Raw genomic sequence first — 17,941 nt, 5'->3', positions numbered from 1 at the left:
ATGTTGGGGTCATATTCTTGGTTTTCATCATAATTTTTTCTGTGACTTTTCTGAGTCTTGGTGTCCAAATCCATAAAAAATAAAGAAGCCGAAGATAATAAGCTCTTCCAGTATGGTCTTCGCTATCTCAAAGAAATTTTGAATAGATAAACCAAGTACTTAACCACTTGTTAGATTGTATAAATTAAATTAAAACTTCACTTTTACTATATCCTTTAGAAAATCCTAAGCATTCTTTGATTCAGATTTCTGAAAATGAACAAGGAAGAACTGAATAAATAAATGAGACCTCGATTAAAGCTGTTGAGGAGGTTAAAAATGGCAAGTACAATCTTTTACACCTTCCTAGTATTTTAGAATCAAACAGCTTCTTTGAGAATTCTTAAGTTAACTTTAATGCAGGGAAGGAAGGAACAAAATCTTTTCTGTTGTACCAGGAAGGAAGCACCCACAATAAATACCAATAATACCAAATGAAGGAAGAGTCTGGCTAATCTCTCTCTCTCTCTCTCCCTCTCTTTCACATACACTCAAAATGTTCTAGTGGGCACAAAATTATAACCAGGACATAAGTCTCCATTGGCAAATTGCTCTGGAAATAACTCCACTGGCAATATCATGGACTGTACAAGTTATAAGCCAGGTAGGGCCCATAGTTGTATATTCTGTGTGCTCAGTACCACTAGTCTGTGCAGTAGGTCAGCAGAAGTCTGGGGACCTGGGATAATACTAATTACTGTCCCTTCCCGCAGTATGATTATCAATTTTATATTACTTTTCAGTAATTCAATTTTTAAGGCTATGAGATATAAAAACCGTGTCCACCTTCCTTTAAGTCTCCAAGAATATTAAGCTGAGGCTTAAATTCTTCCACAAAATAGTTATTTAATTTCCTTACATTACAATAATAAAGACCTCTATTTAAACTAAGAACTATTTTAAAAAACCCACTTTTTCATTTGTAAAACCTGCATTTGACCCATTTCCTTCAAATGTTGTTTTCTTTCTTCTTCAACTTCTTTTAGTTCCTCATTTCTTTTTCTTAAAGTGAGGTTGTCCTGTAGCCATCTTTCTTGTATCTAAATATAAATATTAAGTCAGTTAATGAAAATAATCAAGTTATGAACAAGAGATACATAACAGAAACATGCCAACAGGTAGTGCTAATTCGGCCTTACTTAGAATCATGTTAAATTGGACAAAGGGAGAACTAACCAGTGTGAAGTTATCTCTAGGCCTATACTAATCTAGATGGCTAACAGTCACAGGAGGGACATCTGTAATGTAGATTTTACTGCCCTTTCCTGACCATGATGTAAAGTTATTTTCCTATTTGACTGGGTGGTCCCATAAAAAATGATATGAGCATATATCTTTGTGTACTTGTTTACTTATGAAGTATTTGGTTAAAAATGCTATTGAATATGTTCATCAAAACATATATAAAACAGGAATTTAATATGATGAAATAAAAAATTACACAGTTAATATCTACATTCCAGTGAATCACATCATGTCCAGAAACTCTATGATGGAACCTGTTGATCTAAAAGATAGTAAGACTCATCAATATGTACAATTTTAGTGTCTCTATGGTATCAGTTAAAAATAAGTCTAATTTTAAAAAATCACAAGAGATCACTGCTACTGCTGAAATCTCCCTATACTTATCATGTGCCAAGACTATTAGCTTCTATAAGTATATGTCAGATACAACCTCTGCTTTCAAGTTTACAAAAACAGTGTAAGCATCTACCATGAATTTGGAGCATTTCAGATTTTTTGGATTAGGGCTGCTCAACAAATAAGTCTATGCAAACATCGCAAATCCAAAAGACTGAGATCTGAAAGATTTCTGGTCTCATGTGCTTTAAATGAGACTCTCAATTTATAATGGTCATACAAGCAGTAAGAGGTGCCATAAAAGTAGTGTTTGTCTACAAACTTCTTGATATATTCCTGGCTATCGAATTGAATTTGTAAAAACTACCTGCTACTACTCCTTAAAAAGGATAATCCCTTAGTAATGGCAGCAAAAAAAAATTTTCCCAGTAGCTTTCCTGGTGTGTATATAATGAATTATATTGTCAAGAGATAAACACTAGTAAGGAATTTATAACTTGACTCTTTGGAATTAAAAAAAAAAAAAAAATCTTGCAGAAACAATGGTGGTCTGGCCCCCATAATCCACATGTGTAAAATTTAACCTGAGTTTGCAGTCAGAACTTCTCAAATATTAAAGTGGGATATCTAATAATAGCCCTTGCAGCTGAGTAAAACTCAGTGATGCAGGAAGCCAAGGAGGGAAGGTCAGATTTTTGGTAATACCTTACTGCCAACAATGAAGGTCAGGGAGAAAGGCAGGTAGGAGCAAGAAGGGAAGTTAAGGATTTCTCTCACATGCTCAATGTTCATGTCCAGCCTTGACTATCTAGAAATCACCATTTTTATGTTTTTTAAAAACTTTCAAAAATTTAAGGCTACTTTCAACTTTCCTGAAAATATTATAAATAGACACAATTTTGCTAATGGCAATATTATAAGCAAAGGTAGCTAGAATGACATGGTTTTAAAAGTTCTCTGAGGCTGAGACAACCACCATATGTAGTTATAGGTAGCTGCTATAGCACTGTAATTAGCTGCTACACCTCCTCAAAGCTCTTCCTTCCATGGGAAACTATACTACATTTCCTCATTAAGAAAAAGAAAATGTCCCAATGCCTCGATGCCTGTTTTCATCTGATACTATGTAATACCTAAATCTGCTTTCATAACTACATGAAAGGACTCTTGGGGTTAAAGTGCTATCACATGTTAGGTAAGACTGATTTTTGGCAAAAAAATGATGTTTGTGGTCTATTTACCTGCATGATCACCAGGAAAGCAGGCATTTCTTTCTTTTAGGTCAGCTTCTATTACTGTTTAGCTTTGAAAGACAGTATATAGTTCAGTAGTTAAAAAGCAGAGGCTTTGCTGGGCATGGTGGTGCAGGCCTGTAATCCCAGCTCAGGAGGCTGAGACAGGAGGATCCCCAGCACAAAGCCAGCCTCAGCAAGGGCGAGGCGCTAAGCACCTTAGTGAGACCGTCTCTAAATAAAATACAAAATAGGGCTAGGGATATGGGTAGTTGTTGAGTGATCCTAAATTCAATCCCCAGTGCCCACCGCTCCCACTCCCCAAAAGCATAGGCTTTGAAGTCAGGTATACTTAGGCTCCAATTTTGGTACTATAACTTTTAAACACAATAATTTTGGACAGATTAGTTTAACTTTTCTGAACCTCAGTTTGCTTGTAACATGTAATGAGCTATTGTGAAGGTTACTTAAGTTAGTGTCTGTAATCAGTACAGTGCTTGGCTCAATAATTGAGAGTAAAAGCCTTCTGGGTCAAATTTATCCTTTTAACTCTAAGCTGTGAAAATTCCAATTATATCTTATAAAATATCAGAGAAAGGGAGGAAAGAAAACCAGATACAGTGATAGTATACCAGTACTGTTTTTCACTACACTAGAAATTTGACAATGTACAGTCAAGTTCTAAATCTGTTTCTACTTGTGTACCCTTGGTCAAGTCAGATCACCTTCATGCCCTTTGATATTGCCCTTCATTTGAAAAATAAGGGAGGCAGATTACTAGTTTTCAAATAATTTTATTCTTAGGATTAAATTTAGTAGGGCTTAAATAAGCATGTAAACAAATATTATTAGTTTTCCCAGTTCTTAAACAGCAACTCTACTGCAGTTATAGTTCAGTGGTAGAACACTTGCCTCACATGCGTGAGGTACAGGGTTTGATCCTCAGTACCACATAAAAATAAATAAATAAAATAAAGGTGTAAAAAATAAAATAACATTAAAAAAATAGCAACCCTAATCAGTTAGCTCAGATGATACATTATGCAGGCAGTTTGCTGTATTAGGTCTTTCCAAAGACAGAACTAATAGGATATATAGGAATAGATACATGAGAAGAGATTTATTAGGGCAATTGGCTTGTGTAGTCATGAAGGGTGAGGAATCTCATGATAGCAAGCTGGAGACCCTGGGATGCCGGAAGATGGCATAGTTGAAGAGTAAAGCCTCAGAACCAGGGAGCTCAATGGAATAGCCAATGGTATAATTCTCAGTGGGAGGCCAAAGGTCTGAAAACCCAGGGGGCCATTGGTCTACAACCAGAGTCCTAAGGCCAGAGAGCCCAGAGTTCATATTCAATGGCAGAAGAAGAAGAGTAGCCTAGCTCCAGAGAAAGAAAGAGGATTTTTTTTTTGTTGCTGTTGTTCTCCTCAGGTCTCTAGCTAATTGGATTGTGTCCATCCACACTAAGAGCAGATCTTCCATACTCAGTCCACTGACTCACAGACCAATCAACTCTGGAAACACCTTCAAACAAACTCAGGGGTAACATTTTGCCAGTTCTCTAGGTATTCCTTAATTCAGTCATACTGACACCTAAAATTAACCATCAGAACCCCACCCCTTCTCAACTTGGCATCCAAACATATCTCCTTAAACTATACTTTCATAGCTCCAAATAAAGACAACAAGATTATAGTTCTGCCTAACAAGGCACAACTATCCTATATTCAGTTGAAAACTCACTAAATCTATTCCCCAGAGACTTTACAAGGAGGTAAAGTCTTTGGGTAATATTATTCCTGTCCTGATATCCCATAACTTGAATAATATGATGTAAATATTTTTTATTATTTTTTAGTTTTAGATGGACACAATATCTTTATTATATTTTTATGTGGTGTTGAGGATTGAACCCAGTGTCTGCGCATGCCAGGCGAGTGCGCTATACCACTTAAGCCACGTCCCCAGCCCTATGTTGTAAAATTAATAGTATATTCTCACATTAAATAACAACCTTTTGATCAATGATAGACCACATATGAAAAGATTGTATTGCCTTGTAATGATGTAGCTATCTCAGTTCATGCAAATATGTTCTATGATATATGTACAAAAATGAAATTGCCTAATGACCCATTTCTCAGAATTTATCCCCATCATTCAGTGACGCTTGACTGTGTGTGTGTGTGTATATATATATATATATATATATGTGTGTGTGTGTGTGTATATATATATATATATACACACACACACATACAAACATTAACAAAATAGGAAGAAAATGTTTATGACAATTAGAGTTCTTGGTTCTGTAACTGGTCACATGGTAATAGTTGGCATTCAAAACTTCCTTCTCTTATTCTTTTTACCATTATTTATTCTTTTTGCTCAGAGTTGACCATGGTTCTCTACCTGGTATGGTGACCAAAATCTTCACATTCCTGAAAGTCTGAGCCATTCATAGTCCTGAGTGAAACGGGTTGTGGCAATTTTCCATTTGACCTTAATCATAGGGCATGGTAAGATTAAGAGATACCCTAAAAGGATTTCCTGTGTTCCAGACATCCTATTCCTTACCCTCACTATGGAACAGTAGTCCAATTTCCCCTTATTAGGATCAATCACCACAGCCAGTACTGTAACTTTCTTCTGTATATGTTGACTCAGAGAAATAAAGAGCCCAAAGTGACAGGGTGGCCATCTTAACTTCCTGTGCAGTGAAATGACTGTTCTGTCTCCTGGTAGCAGGATACCTCTCTCTGGCAGAACGTTAAGTCAGGAGAATAGGAAGCAAAAATTTTGCTAGTGGTCACTAGGGATAAGGGTCAGCTACTTCCATTTCTACCCCTTGATTCCTGGACCTATGAATCCTGGCTACAGAAAAAAAAAAAAATGGTACCATAAATTGTTCCCTTTTTAAGAGCACAGACAGCCTTCTGGAGAACCATGCCCCAATCCTGCAAAGTCACCTAGCTGGCACTATAAATGCATCTTCCAAAGATTATTTCAAAGTTCTATCAAGTCAGCTGCTTCAGGATGATGAGGATCATGTTAAAAACCACTGAATTCCATAAGCAGGAGCCCACTGCTATAATTCTTTAGTTGTAAGATGAGTTTCTTGGTCAGAGGCAGTACTGTGCAGAATACCATGATGGTGGATAAAGAATTCTCTAAGCCTGTAGATGGTAATCTTGACAGAAGCATTACTTGCAGGGAAAGCAAATCCACATTCAGAATGTCTACTTTAGTAAGGACAAAGCACTGTCCCTTCCATGCTGGAAGTGGTCCAATATAATCAAACTGCCAATAGGTAGCTGGCTGACCACCGCAGGGAATGTTGCCATATTTGGGGCATTTCATATATAAATACATTTATACAATATGTAGTCTTTTGAGACTAGCTTCTTTTGCTTAGCATAATGTTTTAAAGGTTCATGTCATGGAAGATACTAATACATCATTCCTTTTTATAACTGAAAAATATCCCTCTACAGTCATATACTACATTATGTTTATCCATTCATCAGCTGATAGTCATTTGGGTCGCTTCCACATTTTGATGGCTATGAATAATGCTGCTAAGAACATTTCTTGTACCAGTTTCATGGGAACATATGTTTTCAATTTCTTGATTCAATGCCTAAGAGTGGAAGAACCCAGATGATTTTGATGGGTGGCCCTAGCTAAGAATCACTGCTTTCAAAACACTGTAACATGTTATTTTAAGTTTCAATCACATCATTTTCTCTAGAACCTCCTCCTCAAGAGCTGATGCTGACACGTTTAAAATAAAAGCCCAATTAAGTTTGTTAAAAGACACAGTTGTTATTAGTCTACACAGAGTCCTCTTTTCAGAGGAACAGAGACATTTTTCTCTGATCTTAGTCGAGGGAACTTGTTTCTCTTAGCTTTGATAAAAGGTGAAATCTTAACTAATTGTGACTTTCTCTCTTAAATGGACTACTAGAATCTTTAGCAAGCATATTAGACTTTTTCTTTTTCTTTTTTTGGTACCAGAAATTGAACCCAGGGGCACTTAACCACTGAGCCACATCCCAACCCACCCCCCTTCCCCAAGTGTGTTTTATTTAGAGACAGAGTCTCGATGAGTTGTTTAGGGCCTTGCTAAGTTGTTGAGGCTGGCTTTGAACTCACAATCCTCCTGTCTCGACCTCCTGAGCTGCTGAGATACAGGTGTGTGCCACCATGTCTGGCCAGACTTCATTTATATATATAAATACACACAGACACTTTATACACACTTATATACTTCTCTCCTGGTTTCATTACCTTCTTGTCCTTATATCACTTTGTTTTCACCTTAACTGAATATGTATTTGACAATGCTCTACTATTTCTAAGTTTGTAAATAATTTCTGTTAATAAGGCAGGTTACAAAGAAAACTGATGCCATCAGATTCATTAAGCTCAGACCACCAATTTGAAAAAGATCACAGATTGGTAAATATTAAGTTTTTGAAAATGTCTGTATATAAGTATATACATACAGAGAGGCAGGGAGCTGTATAGATTGTGATTTTATATAGTCAACCCATATATAAACTAGTGATAATTAAGTTCTTCGTAATACACAATTCATAAATATATAATGTATTTGGCATTTATGAGGTCACCAATTTACCTTTGACTGGTATTTGAAATTCCTGTTATAGTCAGAGATTCAGAAGAAAGCTGATCTGGATAATCTTCAAAGATTTTTAATCATTTATAACCAAGTGATTATAACAGTCAAATAGAAAATTTTGTTTAAAATATGGGAACAGAAAAATTATGCAGTTTTCCATGACATTAACAACCATGGCTGCCTAAGACATGTTGAAGATAGTATCTCTATGTGGTTTTAATTATGTTGTAGAAATTGATTTCCTTAATAGAGAAATAAGTGAAAAAGGAAATCAATTGTGAAATGACTTAATATTATAAATATTTTCCCTCACAGGTAACTTTTTTTTGGTCCTCACAAAACTTATCTTTTATTTTTCATTCTCCTTGTATGAAGGAGTGAATGATGGAAGTCTATGGGGGCAGAAACCAAAAGGCATAGAGGGTTTTGAGAAAAACAGATATTTAAATTGCCAGAGATATGTGCCAGCCCTTGAGTTAGCCCAAGTAAATCCAATAAATCTCACACACAGGCAAAATCCCTCTATGTTAATTCTGTTCATATCAATCAAAACTGGATAGGGATGTGCAACCCTTGGTAATATATTTTTCATTTTTTAAATTATTTTTTATCATTCTCCCTTAGTATTTTTTTTTTTTAAATGGTGGCTTATTTCAGCTGTGCTTAAGGAGAACAAAAGTAAAAAATGTTAGGCCATGCATAGACCAGAATGTTAAGGCCAGAGTTTTCTAAGGACTCCTAAGGGTAAAAATTACCCCAAGTTAAACCATAAATTCAATATTTTTCTTAGGACTGCAATAGTTCAAGATGGTACACAAACATCTTCCCTTACCTGTATAAGCAATTCAATATAGTAACTAAGTCAAAATATTGTCAATATAGTGAAATAGCACTCTCAGAGCATAAAATTTAAAAAGCCAATTCAAATTATGGTATCAATCATGTGATTGTATTGCATGATCTGCAGTTAATGCATGACAGAAGTCTTATGTTACCACATATAACAATGAATCCTTCAGAAAGAATACATTAATGATCTTAAGTTTTTTGACTCAAGAAATGAAACAAGGAAATTATTAGTGAATTTCCTGTGAAATAAAAGGGAAAAAAAGACACCACATAGAAACACAGAATGAACAGAGCAGAGTAATATAAAATTGGACACTGACTTAAGCTATATTTAATATCATTGGATATGACTGTTATGGATGATTCTGACTACGGGATTTTCACCTCACAGCTACATGGAGCTCAACACACTAACTCCATAACAAAGCAGGGATTGTCCAACTAAGGTTCTTAGCTATACTGACTTCTATATTACCCTAAAAAAGGCAGGTCCTAATCCCCCTTACAAATAACTTTAAAGAATACACTAAAGCCAGGTATCGTGGTGCACACCTATAATCCCAGTGACTCAGAAGGCTAGGCAGGAGGACTGCAAGTTTGAGGTCAGCCTCCCTAACTTAGACCCTCAGCAACTTAATGAGACCCTGTCTCAAAATAAAAAAGGACTCAGAATATAGTTCAGTGGTAAAGTACTCCTGGGTTCAATCCTCAGTACCCTGCCCCCCAAAGGAATATATTAGACTTTAATCCCTCTTTTCTGAATTTATCCTACCCAAAGATATGTTAGAATAACAACAACATACAGATGCACATAGAAGAATATTCACTGCTATACAGTTTAAAATAAGGAAAAAAGTCATCAAGTTACAGTACATACACAAAATGGGACATTTTTTAATCATTAAAAAGAAAGTGATATATCTGTAAGTTCACATGGAAGATCAAATTCTGTGAGTTAAAAAAAGGTACAGAATAAATAAATGGTATGATCCCATCTGTCAAAGTAAATTTAAACATACATATAAATAAATCTAAACTTATCTATCCTTCTATCTCTGGTATATGAATAAAAATCTTAAGAGCAAATAAGAAATTGCAACAATAAAGACATCTAGAAATTAAACTGGGAATTAGGAGGAGAAGGACACTTAATCTTCTGTCTTCATGTTTAAAAATTTACCAGTTGGGCCTTTTATTGAAAATAAAAATGAAAAATAAAGAACAACAAAAAGAACATGTAATTACAATTGCCTTCTGTTTGTATTTATACTCAATGGGATCTTCTATTATAATAAAACTAGAGAAAAGAATGTTTATGTGATACCATCAGCAAAAAAGACCTACCTTCTGTGTATCAATATCTTGTCTCATGATTCCCATTTCTTTATTTATCTTTTCTTTGTTTTTGTCACATTCACTTAGTTGAGCTATTACTTTATTAAGTTCAGTTTCTTTTTGCTACAAAAAAAGAAAAACTTTTAAGTGCATGAAACAAAAATAACTAAATAAATAATTTTAAGTTTTAAATTACCTTCTTATAGTCATCTTTTCCATCTTGAATATAATTCTCAATGTCTTTCATGTAACCATGAATATTTTTAATCTTCTCTTTGATATCATTCAGCTGTGGAAAAGTATTTATTAAATTTATACTAGTTGGGACCAGGACACTTAATAAGTAGCACAGTGAAACAGTGGCTTGGAAGTAGGAATCTTCAGTTCCAACTTCCACTACTATAAAATTTTATGATCTTAAGTAAGTCCTTTTATTACCAATGGGAATGGATTAAATAGTCTCAATTTTTAACTTCTATTTTAGATCAAGAGGCAAAATATTTTAAATTTTAATTCTTATTCTAACAAGTATCTCTAATATCAATGTTATTTGTGGATTTAACTCAATAGTACAGACCTGCGTAACATGTACAAAGCCCTAGGTTCAATCCCTAGTACCTCTCCTCCTCTTAAAAATAATATACATATATATAATGAATCTGAAAATACTATTAATCTTATCAAGCTATTTAATTTCACATGAAATGATAGGGCTGTAAATCTAAGTTTAATAAAGATATTTTTTAAATAAATACATAAATGAAATCTTACTTTATCCTGTGCTATTTTGTTGCTTGTATGTTTTTTGTTGATTAATTCTTCTTTTTCCTGCTGGAACTTTTCCAGTGTTGTTTCCAAAGGATTTATCTGCTCTTTAGCATCCTAAAAAAACAAAAAGTAGAAATCTTAATAAATGCCCTTTTTATGTGCCAGGCTTTAAAGTCGTCAACTCATTTGCTCTTTTTGACAACCCTATGAGAAAGTTACCACTATTTTCATCCCTTTACTTCAGGCACAGAGAAAAATGTGTCCAGGGTTAAAACAGTAAATGATATAGCCAAGATTCTAACCCAATCTAGCTACAGAGTTTATTCTCTTAACCACTATGCAACACTGCCTCAGTCACTGACTTGATTCTTGGTCGAGGCTGTGTGCTCCCCATTCTATTATTATGTGGCTTCAGGCATGCATTTTCATGAGTTTAATAAGGGCTGATGTCAGCTCTGTGTGATCAGAAAACAGGAAAAAAAAAAAAAGCTCATTTGGTTCACGATTCTTTTATACATGGGACTATCACGGCAAAACCACTTTTGTCCTTACACTTAAGCCTGCTAAGTGGTTATTATATGGTAATAAAAGTATACTCATGTTGGTATGTGAAAGGAAGGGAGTTTTCAAGTAATAAACTATTTTACTGATCAGAAGTCCCCATTATTTATCCTTGGAACATCTGTACAACATATTTATATAATAACCACTATTCAAAAAATGACTCTCAACCACCTTATGATCCTGAAATATCTACTAAACCTATAAAGACAGACATAATATTTAGGATTACTTCACTGTAGGTGTATTTTCTCATAGTGAAAAGTGGTATGGTGTAGTGGGAGGTCAAATGTCTTCAGTATAAGAAGACATATCTGAAAATCAATGCTGCCTCCTATTAGGTGCGTAAACTTGGGCAACTCATGGAACATTTGAAAATATCCATTTCTTTTACTACAAAAAGAAGCTTTAATCATCTGTTTCAATAGTGTGGCTAAAACACTGAATGTTTTAATATCAAAGTGATTTATAAGGAGTAAAAAAATAATAAATGCAAAGTAATACTATTTTTACATTAGATTCTAAGCCTCTGATAATCTGTATTCAAAATTGTTTAAGAACTAAAAAAACATTTATAGTGATTAGTGATAAATGGATTCAGTAATTTATTCAGTATTTACTGAATGATCATGTATAATTATGAAAACTGCTGGGTACAGTGGCGCACACCTGTAATCCTAGCAACTCAGGAGGCTAAGGCAGGAGGATTGCAAGTGCAAGGCCAGTCTCAGCAACTAAGCAAGGCCCTAAGCAATCTACCATGACCCTATCTCAAAATAAAAAAACAAAAAGGACTGGGGATGTAGATCAGTGGTTAAATGCCCCTGGATTAAATTCCAGTACCAAAAAAAGAAAATAATATTAATATTTAAAAAATAAAAATAAAAAAACCTAGGTTAACGTTTCTAGACTGTTCATAATTTAGTAGGTTAAGTCTTAGATATGAATAATCTATATTAGGCATGGCAAATGCATTCCAGTACATGTGGTAACTCAGTGCCTGTTACACTGTATTGGTAAGGAGTCTGAGACCACATCTAGAATCAAATGGAAACATTGCTCTGATGGTACGTGTCTACAATGGACATAGCATCCACAGATAACACAAATACCTCACACAGGAAGGAACCTTTATATAGATTAATCTAGCCACAACCTGACTACTTCCAATAACATGAAGTTCACTATTTAACCAAGCAGCTGGTACTTCTTACCATGGCCAAACTCCTCTTTCCAGAAAGCTTTACTTATTAGGACAAATTCTGTCACTCAGGAAGCACAAAATTGTAACATTTTCATTTGATCCTCACGGCAACTACAGTTCTGGTCATTATGTCAATAAATATGATTTGATATATTTGAACTAATTTTAAAAACAAACATGTAAGAACTGTTATACCTTTATCTCTCTATATAAAGACTGAACTTCAGTGGATAATTCTACAGTCTGCTCCTCTAGTTGCTGACGACGCTGCAAGTTAGTGGATATCTGAAGTTTCTCTGATTTAAGATCATTTGTTGTACTTTTTAGGTGTTGAATTTGTTCCTGCTGATCCTGTATAAGTTTACGATTCAATTCGATCTTGCTGGAAACTACACAAAAACATATTGACATGATGATTAGTGAAAGGGCACACAAAATACTATTGGCATCATCCTTTCAGTTTTTATAGTACTGTGGAATCCACCAAGGCTGAATTTCTGTGGGCTCCAGTGACTGCATCAAAAGTATAAAAAGAACCCCTGCAGTTCCCAAAACTGCTTGCTATCCTCTCCTGACTATTCACAGGTAAAACTCCCAGGGTAGATGTTATTGAGAAAGAGTACAGTTCATTCAACACTCCCCTCCATCCCAGAATCTGTTGTTCAAAAGCAAGGGAACAAACAAGTGATGCTTTCAAAAAACGAGAATGGACATACTTTGGACTAAAAGGAAGAAAGTTATTTGTCCATGTAACAGGTATAAAATTCACCATAAAATCACATGTTGGCAATATTGAAATCTTTATGGTTGAGGAACTAGACTATATTACCTGTGTCTAATTTGTGTTGTTTTTCTTGTTTCTCCTGGTTTACTTGTTGAACAGTTCGATCCAAGTCTATTCCTTGTAGTTTAGCTGCTTGCTGTGCAATTTTTCTTTCAACATCTTTAAGTTCCATCTTAAGAACAAAATAGTTATTTCCTTAAAGAAATTTATTGCATTGTATTTCAAAAGCTTTTAAGCAGAGTTTAATAGTATAAAAGCGAAATTAATTTTTAGAAACTCAAATGAGGTAAAAAAAGGAAGTTAACTAAAAATGAGAACACAGAATTACGTCTTAATTTTTATAATCTATGAATAAAAAATTTAAACTCAAGAATATAAATCAAGACAGGATGGGAGAGGAGGGGAGGAGTATGGAGGATAGGAAGGGCAGCAGAATAGAACAGACAATATGATTGATGTATGTACATTCCATGTATGTATTATATATCAAAATGCATTCTACTGTCATGTATGACTAAAAAAAAATAAATAAAATTTTTTAAAAAAAGAATATAAATCAATCAAATGTTCCCTGAGGCTACCTGGAATTCTAAACATGATATATATACCTGAAAACTAGATACTATTTTTAACACTCTTACATTTCATATTTGTGTCACTAAGAAATAAGTTTTATTCTGCCTTATACTACAATAAACTTACCTGGAACCTCTCCATAATTGTAACATCTGTCAGACATACTTTAGCACTTTCTTCTTCAGGTATTATTGTACCTAAAAGTGTTTCCTGTTCTTCTATGTCACTCTTTAGGCGCTGTATGTCTCTATTGACATTCTGTAGTTTGTTTCTTAATTCTGGTATTTCCTTCTCCTTCAAATCAATTATGCTTTGCCTTAACAGAAAACAAACAATTAAAAACAATCTATCTGAAGTTTTCTCGTAGTTAGACTGAGGCTATGCATTTTTGGCAAGAATACCATACAAATGTTGTTGTTCCTTTTCTAAGCATTATATCAATGGCTACTTGATGTCACTAAGTCTTATTACTGGTGATGTTAATCTTATTCACTTGGCCAAGGTGGTTCTCAGCCAGGTTTCTCCACTGTAAAGTTACTATTTTTCTCTTTGTAAATAAAAAATCTTAGAATAGTCATAAAGAGAATATGTAACTATCCTGCTTCTCAAACTTCTGTGCACTGATTTTAGTATCCATTACTACCAATACCAATCTTACTTGCAATAATTATTACTAGGGTTGCCTGCCAAACTGAGAAAGAACCTACAAATTAACTGACCATACTCATCAAAATATCAAGGTCAGCTCGTTGCAGTGGCGCACACCTATAATCCCAGAGACTCAGGAGGCAGAGGCACGAGGACCACAAATTCAAAGCCAGCTTCAGCAACTAAGTATGGCCCTAAGCAGCTTAGTGAGACTCTTGTCTCAAAATAAAAAATAAAAAGGGCTGGGATGTGGTTCAGTGGTCAAGCATCCCTGATCCCTGGGTTCAATACCTGGTACCAAAAAAAAAAAAAAAAAAGTGTCAAGGTCATAAAAGACAAAGAAAGATTGATGAACTATTATAGACTGCTGAAGCCTTAGAAGAAATAACAACTAAATACAATGTAGGATCCTGGGTTGTATCCTGAATCAGAAAAAGAAGAGTACTAGAAAAAAGAATTCAAATATGACTTGTTATTTAGTAAAATTAAAGTCCTGATTTTGAAACTGTGTTATGATTACGTAAATTTTTAATATCAGGAGAAGCTGGGCGAGGGGTCTATGTGAATTCTCCATACCATTTTTACAAGTTTTCCATTAAGTAGAAAATTATTTCAAAATTTAAATTTTTTAAAAAATTACAGAGAGGAAGGAAAGAAGCCAGCCATTCAGCCAAATACTACAAAGGTTAAAGATATAAAAACTGTCAACCCTTTTTATTGTCACTAATGAACTGCTGCCTCTAAGACAGGTACTGGCTCCATACATATTTTTTGTGAACACCTCTGAAGCAATAGAACTTGTATTAAATCTTTTTAAAAAATAAAGTTTATTTCAGAAAAATTCCAAATTCTTATTTAAAATTAGTACAGTAAGTTAAAGTGATATAATAAAGTAATTGCTAACAGGAATCTTAATAAAGGAAAAGAAAACCCAGAAACTCAAGGGCTGGCTCTTACATACTGTAATCATACAATGGTTAAAAAATAATGTGTACTGTGATATGACCAAGAAATGTGAACCTGAATTGATATGTGGTAACAGATCTTTTTTTTTTAATATCACAGAAATATTAAGTATTCTTATTTTATATGTAAGTAAGTATGAAGGTATGCAGGTGAGGAGCAATTAATTCCACACTTATATTACTTACAGAATATTGTTATCAGACCAATCGTTCTCAGTACCTAAAAACTGACACAACTAGAGAGCCTAATGAAGGTCAAGCATTCACAAAACTGGGGTGTCTTTGTGAAAAACTATAGGCATACATTTTTTATATTTACACACACACACACTGACACAGACACACACACACACACACACAGCCCTTTATCAATGAGGTGCAGATTTTGGTGTCCCAATTCTTCCCTGCTGGTACTGGTGACAGAACCCAGGGGTGCTCTACTGCTGAGCTACAATATATCCTTATTCCTCTTAGTTTTAAAATTTTGAGACAGGGTCTTGCCAAGTTTCCCAGGCTAGCCTTGAACTTGTGATCCTCCTGTCTCAGTTTCTTAAGTCACTGGGATTACAATTGTGTCCCCCCACACTCTGCTTGGTCTGTTCTTTTTTGATAATAGATATAAGATGCTAAAATAACTGTTCTAAGAAAACGTAAAGAAACTTCCCTGGAGAATGGGCTACTGAGATCTGTTAGGGTTCTCTTGAGTTATTTTCATTTTTATGATTTTTTAATTTTTTATTTACGCTATTCATTTTTCTCCTGGTTCACAATTTTTATTAATATTATTTCAACAAATAATTAATACACATAGTTATGAGCTATGCAATGTTTTCATATAGGCATACAAGGTAGAATGATTAAATCAATTTATCATATCTATCTCCTTGCCTATTATTTTTTATGGTAAGACATTTAAAACTTATTTTGGGTTTTTTTTTTTTTTTTTTTTTAGTTTTCGGCAGACACAACATCTTTGTTTGTATGTGGTGCTGAGGATCGAACCCGGGCCGTATGCATGCCAGGCGAGCGCGCTACCGCTTGAGCCACATCCCCAGCCCCTTGGGGTTTTTTTTTTTCTTTTTCCCCAGAAACTCAATTCACCTATTTATTTTTTTTTTAATATTTATTTTTTAGTTATCGGTGGACACAACATCTTTGTTTGTATGTGGTGCTGAGGTTCGAACCCGGGCCGCATGCATGCCAGGCGAGCGTGCTACCGTCTGAGCCACATCCCCAGCCCCAATTCACCTATTTTTGACAGTTCCAAAGGCATTGTACATAAAAGGGCCCACAAAAGTATGATAATAAAGCGGGGGAAAAAACTTTGGGAGCAATGGAAAATGTTAGATGAGTTTTTATTTAAATGAGGCTCTATAATAAATGAACCTGAGTCATTACTAGATAAAATGATAAACAGATGTATTTTCAGCTAAGATTTCATTCACAATGGCAGTCTCAAATTAAGTGTAGGGCTTTAAATGAAAATATTATTTTCCCCAAAGAAGAGAAGCATAATTTGGTCTCCTACTACTCCTTCTAAGCTCATCTTTCACTACTTTTTCTTTAGCCGTCAGGTCAAGCATGCTGCAGATTTTATGCTGCTTGAAATGTTCTTGCTCTGGGCAAATGTGTACCTGGCTCCCTCAGTTCTCTGAAGTATCCACTCAAAAGCTACCTTCATCAGCAACTTCCCTCCCATCACCCTTTATCCACTTGGTATTCCCTTATCCTACTGTTCTTTTCTCCTGGCACTGATCATCACCAGTACACTGTATATTTACTTATTTGTTTACTGTCTTTTCCCTACTAGCATATAAACTCCATGAGGGCAGGGACTTTGTCTACTGCTGCATTACCAGTGCCCCAGAAGAATATCTATTAAGTATGTATTGGCTGACAAATGGTATCTGATAAATATAACCTTTCTTGTTATTTCATTACTTCAACATCAATAATTATCCTCACTTTATATGCTATTTCACCAATAAATAACTCTCTAAGTGACGATGACAAATCAATCTCAAAAATGATGCTGACCCAGGAGGCATATAATAGCAGTATCCTATACAACCAGAGCTGGAAAAAACACTTAATGGTCATCTAAGTCAACCCCCTCACTTTATATGGGGAAAATTAAGGCCCAGATCTTTCATAATGTTATTTCCTTGGAGAGAGAAAGCCCTCTCTCATAGATACTAATCCCATTATTCTCCAGGGTGACATCCCACTGGAGGAAAACAATCTAGGAGCAAACATTAGCTTGCTCTTTTGGTTTTCATGTTTTAGTACTTTTAATAAAAATGGTTTCACCATGTTTTCACTTAGAAGCCCTGTAACACCTTGGTCTCTTTTTAGTGTTTCTTCTGGAACTTTTCTTACTTCAGGTTCTTTTTTTTTACGCTGTCAAGGAACATTTATTTATTTATTTATATAGGTGGTGAGAAGTGAACTCAGTGCCTCACACATGCTAGTCAAGTGCTCTACCACTGAGCTACAATCCCAGCCTCAGCTTCTTCTCTTACTGTGTGGTGACCAGAATGGCACAAGGTGCTGCTATAGATCTAAGGTTACTAGGTAGATTAAAGTCAGTCACAAATTCTTTGACTCTCCTCCCATTGAGAGGAAGAGTATCTCCTATGATTTAATCTTGGCAGGCTTTTGGTTACCCTGACCAATAGAAAATGGCAGCAGTTGTCATTGTGTTGGTTTGGGGCCCAGATCTTGAGACTTGCAGCTTTTATTTCCTGT

The 17,941-nt window shown here is 34.9% G+C and overlaps 1 protein-coding gene across 1 annotated transcript in view; it reads right to left on the bottom strand.

Annotated features, from left to right (window-relative positions):
* Window positions 1-17,941, bottom strand: part of Rad50 (RAD50 double strand break repair protein) — a 99,675-nt gene that overhangs the window by 49,078 nt on the left and 32,656 nt on the right. The window contains exons 14-20 of the mRNA XM_046467627.2: window positions 13,707-13,896; window positions 13,050-13,176; window positions 12,416-12,609; window positions 10,459-10,569; window positions 9,884-9,976; window positions 9,697-9,810; window positions 952-1,079 (exon numbers count right to left, since the gene is read on the bottom strand). Of these exons, the coding sequence (XP_046323583.1) occupies window positions 952-1,079; window positions 9,697-9,810; window positions 9,884-9,976; window positions 10,459-10,569; window positions 12,416-12,609; window positions 13,050-13,176; window positions 13,707-13,896 (957 nt within the window). The remainder of the gene's footprint in view (window positions 1-951; window positions 1,080-9,696; window positions 9,811-9,883; window positions 9,977-10,458; window positions 10,570-12,415; window positions 12,610-13,049; window positions 13,177-13,706; window positions 13,897-17,941) is intronic.

This window comes from Marmota monax, unplaced genomic scaffold (genome assembly GCF_021218885.2).
Source record: "Marmota monax isolate L192 unplaced genomic scaffold, Marmota_monax_Labrador192_F-V1.1 WCK01_AAM20220418_F8-fsc00199, whole genome shotgun sequence".
Classification (NCBI taxonomy): domain Eukaryota; kingdom Metazoa; phylum Chordata; class Mammalia; order Rodentia; family Sciuridae; genus Marmota; species Marmota monax.
The sequence above is the reverse complement of the archived record's forward strand: the minus strand, read 5'-3'. Positions and strand labels throughout refer to the sequence as shown.